Below are 8,092 nucleotides of genomic sequence, written 5' to 3'. Positions count from 1 at the left end.
TGATTCAAGAGAAACCTTAGTATTGTCCCCAAATTAGAAGAAATCATATTAGGAGCACCATGTACATGTGAATTAAGTCACTTCAGTCATGTGAGGAGCACAGTGCAGATTTTATTTAAAATGTTAAACTGAGAAGAAACTTAACAATTAAAACCTTCTTAAGACTGAAAAAAATTGACTTCAGAATGTTAACTTTCCATCTGAGAAGGAAGGGTCTGGTTAAATATATGGTTAGAATTTGGAGTGAACGATAAATAATTGAAAGAAAAAAATTGCTAGATTATATACTGTCTCCTACTACATGAAGCTTCTGCAGTTATTTGAATCTAGTATTAATCAGGGGGGAAAAGGATAATTGAAGGACATTGAATAGATATGATGAAAGAGAAGCTTTTAATAAATGTTGAAAACACAAAAAACATACTAAGTTGCATATATAAGAATATAGGGCAAGGTTACATAGGGGCAGAACAGTAGACAGCAAGGGGAAGAAGGGTGGGGAACACATTAGATGAAAACCACATAGACATTGGTACCAGCAAGCGAGAGACATAGAGACGCAGCATCTAAGCTACTGGGCCTCAGAGCCTGCTTATACCTGCTGTCCTCTCGTCCTCTACGTAAGACTGACCCAACGCTAACGAGTATGTGTGTGCACACTGCTTCTCAGCCTTAAGGGCAGGGGCTCTCACACCCGAAGATAGAATTATACTGACTTCACAATGAGATGAGAATGGTCTCTATGGACTTTTTCTAGGTCAGTTCAAACACGGAGCAAATCTTGAAATTTCTATTCATCTTTTGTCATCTGGCATCAACTTCTTACTCCATAACATCCTCATGACATTTTTCACTTCTGCATTCCTCAGACTATAAGTGAGAGGGTTGAACAAAGGTGTCCCAATTGTATAAAACACAGCTATCATCTTATCCATGGAGAAGGTGGTAGCCGGGCGAGTGTATATAAATATGCAAGGACCAAAGAACAAGACGACCACGATGATGTGGGAGATGCAGGTGGAGAGGGCTTTTTTCCTCCCTTCAGCGCTGTGGTTTCTCAGAGAGTGCAAGATGAGGGCATAGGATAACACCAGCATGATAAAACTCACTGTGCAGATGGCCCCACTGTTGGACACCAAGAGGAAATTGGTCACATAGATGTCTGTACAGGCAAGTTTCAACAAAGGCTGCAAGTCACAGAAGTAGTGATCAATTACATTGGGACCGCAGAAAGGCAGACTCAAGACTAGAAAAATCTGAGCTGATGAATGCACGCAGGACCCCAACCAGGTCAGGGACATTAGCACACCACAGACTCGATGAGTCATGATGGTCGTGTAGTGAAGAGGCTTACAGATGGCCACATAGCGGTCAACAGCCATGAGAACAAGGATGAGGATCTCTAGGCAGCCAAAGAAATGGAATGTAAAGACTTGGATCATGCACTCACTGAAAGAGATAGTGGCATTCTTCAGAAGGGCATCAGCAATCATCCTAGGGGCTATGGAAGTAGAGAAGCAGGCATCATATACGGATAAGTGGAAAAGGAAGAAATACATTGGACTCCCAAGTGCCCTGCTGGTCTTGATGGCAACAATAATCAGCGAGTTACCCAACAATATCCCCAAGTAGAAAATCAAGAAAATGACAAACACTATTTTCTTCCTAACAGGATCTTGTGTCAACCCAAGCAGAACAAACTCAGTCACATTAATTTTCAGCTGCATGATTTCATGAAAGAGGAGAAGAGATGAGTGCAAAATGATTAATCTGCAAAAGATAAGGAAATAATTCATAGGATGTTACATGATATTATGAAATATTGCTTTTGGAGGCCATTGTACCTGTGATTTCTTTATGACTCATGTTAACACTTTGTGTGATAATTTTTAATGGTCACTGGAAAGGTTTACTGTGAGTTTCAAATAAGCTTCTGAAAGTAATAATTTCCTATGATTTTCTTTTTAGAAAGCTTGCTACGTTTGATATCATTATTGATTAACTTTTCCAATTTGTTGAATGTATAATTAAGAGATATGTCTTTGTAATCTTTTTCATTTGTTTGTCATTTTCAAAAAATTTATGGCACATGTCTTTCATGATATATCACTTGGGATTTAGGATATAAATGACTGCCTATGGAGGTTCATGATATAAAGTCACACTACACCTTTAACTCTGTTAAAAACATCATACATAAACACTCATGTATCACATCATTGCTATACATAGAGATATACAATCATATATGTCTATACATATATTTAATATGTTCTACCTCTTCCTTGAACTCTTATTCCAATTATTGCAGCTTGAGCAACGGAACAGGAAATATACCCTTTAAATAATCTGCTGTTATCATCTTGAATGTGAAATTTTGTATTAGACAAATAATAACAATCAGAAATAAACATTATTTCATATGCCATTATCTCATATATCCCAGTTTATCTTTTTTCCAACATCTAAAAACACTATTGAGAATACTCAGAATTCCTGAAGTTATGGTATTAATTGAAGGATGGTGGGTTATTACTCAAAAGCTAGTATTTTTCTCTTAAGTATCTTAGATTTGGAGTAGTTTTGGGCGATGGCTGTGTGTCATCAGATGGTTGGTAAAGGATCCAATCATGCTTTTATTCCCAGGAGAGTTTGTATTGTTCAAGTATGTGAAAATTTGCAAGTCTCAGAAAAAAGCAAAGAAGGAGAAGCCAGAAGATGTACTTTTAAAAAGAAACAATGCTGGTTTTCAATAGATACGGTCTTCACATCTACTCTTCAAATGGATGTTACAAATTTAAAATGACTATATTTGTTAAAAATAAAGAGAGAATCTTTTGACGTGGGAGCTAGGAGAGAAGAGCTAAAAGAAAAGCAGGCAGGCAAAGCTGAAAAATGGAAAAAGGTGAAACATTATCTAGTTAGCATTAGGCAGATTCTTCCATGCTTAAAGAGCTGTCTTACGGCAGAGACCACAGGGAGAAGCATTTCTTAATTTAAGGAGTCTCTTTGTCCTCTTCCCTCTGACTCAGTTGCCCTAGATGTCCATCTTTAGAGGAAATTCTACACTAACTTTATTTCTTTGCAGAACTTGCCATTCTTTGTGAAAAGTTTAACAGATTGTCCGAAGATTATTTATCACTCAATAGTCCAAGTAAAAGAGTATATAATCTACCCTCGTTGAGCTCCTTACTCTGTTCCCACGATTCCTGATTATCTGACCCACAGACACCTTAGAAAACAGCCGGTCTGGAGTCAAAAATTGCCCCCAAGGTGCTCATTTTTCACGCCATATATATATATAGGTATAGATATAGATATATGGATAAATTAATATTTCTTTTCTTTTCAAATATTATTAGACATAGAACTGGTGCCTGGTGGAGGGGTCAAGGTAAATAAGACCAGATGTGGAAGAATACTGACAGGTACAAGTATTGATGAAAAGGAAATATTTCTACCCAATATTTCTCAGCAGTGCTCATCCCACATAAATGGCACATTATCTTTCACCTTAATTATAGTTTTCAGGCTCTTCATGGCCATGTTTCTTCCCAAAGTTTTCTGAGAATTAGGTATTCACCTTTTCAAATTAAACCTTTGAAATGTGGAAAGTGCCAATTAAAAACTTATGATGCTATTTGGGAGAATATAAGGAGTAATGAATGATTCTACAATGTGATATTAATACTCTGTGTAATGTTGTCAAATGGAGATGGAAAATTTCCTATTCTCCCAAAGCTATGTGATGGTCACTGTCTTCATGAACCTTATGTCTTATTTCTAGGACTCCTAGCTCCTAGTGAGGGTTTATCTTGTCACACTATCTTACATCAACATTATGTATGAACTGTCTCACACTCTGCTGTCTCTAGAATTTGTAATGAAAACAATAACACATGAAATACATTCCTCTATTATTTAATTACAATAATGAGTTTTAACATGTCAAGATTCATTGAGTTCATAACATCATTTTTCCTCATTTCTGTTCATTTATTTCTTATATTAACAGTAAAACTTAAAAAAAAAAAAAACTATTTCTTTTGCAGAGTTCTGTGGTAAAAAGTGCATTCAAAATAGATACGGAAATATATTAGAAAATTGTGATGGCTAATTTTTAATTACACCACTAGAGTAAAACATGGAAAATGTTTTTCACCTACCTGCTAGAGGACAGTGTGTAACTGTCGATTCTGACCATTCCTTTTGGTAGCAACTTTTTCACAGATCAGTGAAAAAAATGCTCTTCTCTGAATTCCAGGGGGAATATTTTAAGAAATAATGACATAAGGTTTTGGCTTCATAGTGTTCTCCCTGAAGTTCTCCCCACTATGCTAGTCAGAAACATCTCATATGTAATAAACAGCTTTCATTTGACTATTTAGCTTATTAGGAAAACAAGTTAACTTTTCTTATGCCCTTTAATCACACATAAACAAGTATTTGGAATTCTTAGCTTCTTCACACTGAACAACCTTACCAGGGAAAAAGAGGAATAAAACAAATGAATGATAGAGAGAATAGGTGTAAAAAAAAAAGAAGAAGAAGAAGAAAGAAAGAATAAAAATAGCTATTTATGTAAATCCATGCCTGATTCATGTCAATGTATGACAAAAACCACTACAATGTTGTAAAGTAATTAGCCTCCAACTAATACAAAGAAATGGGAAAAAAAGAAAAAAAAGAGGATGAGTTAAATAAATTATGGAATGTATAAAAAAATAGCTATCCATTAAAAAGAAAGTGGGTCATCCAGAAACAACTCTGCTCCCTGTTGGTCCCTAAATTATCCTTCCTGGTGTTCTAGCTTAGCAGATCAGAAACGTGTGCTACAATATAGTCAAAGAAATGAGATATTTAGAGAGGATCATGGACTCAATGGACATGATAATGACACAGGGCATGAATTAAGTGTTTGAAGTAAAAATAAGCATAATCTAAACTAACCGTAGCTCTGCCCTTTTTAGCTGCCTGATTTGAGGTAGGCACTCTACACTTCTACTTCTTAATGTGTAAAATAAGTATAAAAATGATAGTAGTAACTACAGAGAGAGCAATTCCAAGGCAGGTTGTTAAGAAGTCCGGGGTCCCCAAGGATGAGAAAGGGGTCTGGTGCTCTCAAGGAGAAAAGGACAAATGATTTTTTTCTATAGTCTTAGTCAATATAACAATATATCTTGCTTGTTTCTCCTTAAGAAGAAATTTCTGATGAATCTTGATATCTTAAAATGTATATTATGGGAGTAAATGTATATTATGGGAGTGGGTCTGGTAATATCTTTCAACTGTTAGTTCTAATCCTGTCACCTTAAAATGTAAATTGTGGGAGTGGGTTTAGTATGATCTTTACAAACTTGAGACATCCTTTTGATTTATTGTAATAATCAACTGTAAATGTACCTGACTCCCTTTTCTAAGACTAGCGAGGGGGGCACTCTCCGTCCCCCTCCTGATGTCTATGTCAGAAGCTCTCTCTGTCTCTTTTCATACTTTAATAAAACTCTGCTACACGAAAGCTCTTTAGAGATCAAGCCTGGCACCCAGTCCTGAAGCTCGATCTTCTTCTTCAGAGATCACGAATCTGACACCATTCACCATAAGCTATCACCACCATATGTGTTTTCTTTTTATTATTTTTTCCCAGTGGGTTTTGTCATACATTGATATGAATCAGCCATAGAGTTGTACGTTTTCCCCATCCCGATCCCCCCTCCCACCTCCCTCTCCACCCGACTCCTCTGGGTCTTCCCAGTGCACCAGGCCCGAGCACTTGACTCATGCATCCCACCTGGGCTGGTGGTCTGTTTCACCATAGATAATATACAAGCTGTTCTTTTGAAACATTCCACCCTCACCTTCTCCCACAGAGTTCAGAAGTCTGTTCTGTACATCTGTTTCTCTTTTTCTGTTTTGCATATAGGGTTATCATTACCATCTTTCTAAATTCCATATATATGTGTTAGTATGCTGTAATGTTCTTTATCTTTCTGGCTTACTTCACCCTGTATAATGGGCTCCAGTTTCGTCCACCTCATTAGAACTGATTCAAATGAATTTCTTTTTAATGGCGGAGTAATATTCCATGGTGTATATGTACCACAGCTTCTTTATCCACTCGTCTGCTGATGGGCATCTAGGTTGCTTCCATGCCCTGGCTATTATAACCAGTGCTGCGATGAACACTGGGGTGCACGTGTCTCTTTCAGATTTGGATTCCTCAGTGTGTATGCCCAGAAGTGGTATTGCTGGGTCATATGGCAGTTCTATTTCCAGTTTTTTAAGAAATCTCCACACTGTTTTCCATAGTGGCTGTACTAGTTTGCATTCCCACCCACAGTGTAAGAGGGTTCCCTTTTCTCCATACCCTCTCCAGCATTTATTGTTTATAGAATTTTGGATAGCAGCCATCCTGACTGGCATGTAATGGTACCTCATTGTGGTCTGGATTTTCATCTCTCTGATAATGAGTGATGTTGAGCATCCTTTCATGTGTTTGTTAGACATCTGTATGTCTTCTTTGGAGAAATGTCTGTTTAATTTTTTGGTCCATTTTTTGATTGGGTCATTTATTTTTCTGGAATTGAGCTGCAGGAGTTGCTTGTATATTTTTGAGATTAATCCTTTATCTGTTTCTTCTTTTGCTATTATTTTCTCCCAATCTGAGGGCTGTCTTTTCACCTTATTTATAGTTTCCTTGGTAGTGCAGAAGCTTTTAAGTTTCATTAGGTCCCATTTGTTTAGTTTTGCTTTTATTTCCAACATTCTGGGAGGTGGGTCATAGAGGATCTTGCTATGATTTATGTCGGAGAAAGTTTTGCTTATGTTCTCCTCTAGGAGTTTTATAGTTTCTGGTCTTACATTTAGATCTTTAATCCATTTTGAGTTTATTTTTGTGTATGGTGTTAGAAAGTGTTCTAGTTTCATTCTTTTACAAGTGGTTGACCAGTTTTCCCAGCACCACTTGTTAAAGAGGTTGTCTTTTTTCCATTGTATATCCTTGCCTCCTTTGTCAAAGATAAGTTGTCCATAGGTTCATAGATTTATCTCTGGGCTTTCTATTCTGTTCCATTGATCTATATTTCTGCCTTTGTGCCAGTACCATACTGTCTTGATGACTGTGGCTTTGTAGTAGAGTCTGAAGTCAGGCAGGTTGATTCCTCCAGTTCCATTCTTCTTTCTCAAGATTACTTTGGCTATTTGAGGTTTTTTGTATTTCCATACAAATTGTGAAATTATTTGCTCTAGTTCTGTGAAAAATACCGTTGGTAGCTTGATAGGGATTGCATTGAATCTATAGATTGCTTTGGGTAGAATAGCCATTTTGACAATATTGATTCTTCCAATCCATGAACACGGTATGTTTCTCCATCTGTTTGTGTCCTCTTTGATTTCTTTCATCAGTGTTTTATAGTTTTCTATGTATAGGTCTTTCATTTCTTTAGGTAGATATACTCCTAAGTATTTTATTCTTTTTGTTGCAATGGTGAATGGTCTTGTTTCCTTAATTTCTCTTTCTGTTCTTTCATTGTTAGTATATAGCAATGCAAGGGATTTCTGTGTGTTAATTTTATATCCTGGAACTTTACTATATTCATTGGTTAGCTCTAGTAATTTTCTGGAAGAGTCTTTAGGGTTTTCTATGTAGAGGACCATGTCATCTGCAAACAGCAAGAGTTTCACTTCTTCTTTTCCTATCTGTATTCCTTTTACGTCTTTTTCTGCTCTGACTGCTGTGGCCAAAACTTCCAACACTATGTTGAATAGTAGTGGTGAGAATGGGCATCCTTGTCTTGTTCCTGATTTCAGAGGAAATGCTTTCAATTTTTCACCATTGAGGGTGATGCTTGCTGTGGGTTTGTCATATATAGCTTTTATTATGTTGAGGTATGTTCCTTCTATTCCTGCTTTCTGGAGAGTTTTAATCATAAATGAGGCTTAAATTTTGTCAAAGGCTTTCTCTGCATCTATTGATATAATCATATGGTTTCTATCTTCCAATTTTTAATGTGGTGTACTACGTTGATTGATTTGCAGATATTAAAAAATCCTTGCATTCCTGGGATAAAGCCCACTTGGTCATGGTATATGA

General features: G+C 36.7%; 1 protein-coding gene across 1 annotated transcript; it reads right to left on the bottom strand.

Annotated features, from left to right (window-relative positions):
- Positions 1-794: 794 nt before the first annotated feature.
- LOC136175070 (olfactory receptor 4C16-like) lies at positions 795-1,727 on the bottom strand. Its single transcript, XM_065945384.1, has one exon. The coding sequence runs from the start codon at positions 1,725-1,727 to the stop codon at positions 795-797; it is 933 nt and encodes a 310-aa protein (XP_065801456.1).
- Positions 1,728-8,092: the final 6,365 nt, after the last annotated feature.

The sequence above is a fragment of the Muntiacus reevesi genome, chromosome 9 (assembly GCF_963930625.1).
Source record: "Muntiacus reevesi chromosome 9, mMunRee1.1, whole genome shotgun sequence".
Taxonomy (NCBI): domain Eukaryota; kingdom Metazoa; phylum Chordata; class Mammalia; order Artiodactyla; family Cervidae; genus Muntiacus; species Muntiacus reevesi.
The sequence above is the reverse complement of the archived record's forward strand: the minus strand, read 5'-3'. Positions and strand labels throughout refer to the sequence as shown.

What these genes read in the sequence shown, in the direction of transcription:
- LOC136175070 (XM_065945384.1), bottom strand. Translation starts at nt 1,727, where the DNA reads ATGCAGCTGAAAATTAATGTGACTGAGTTTGTTCTGCTTGGGTTGACA.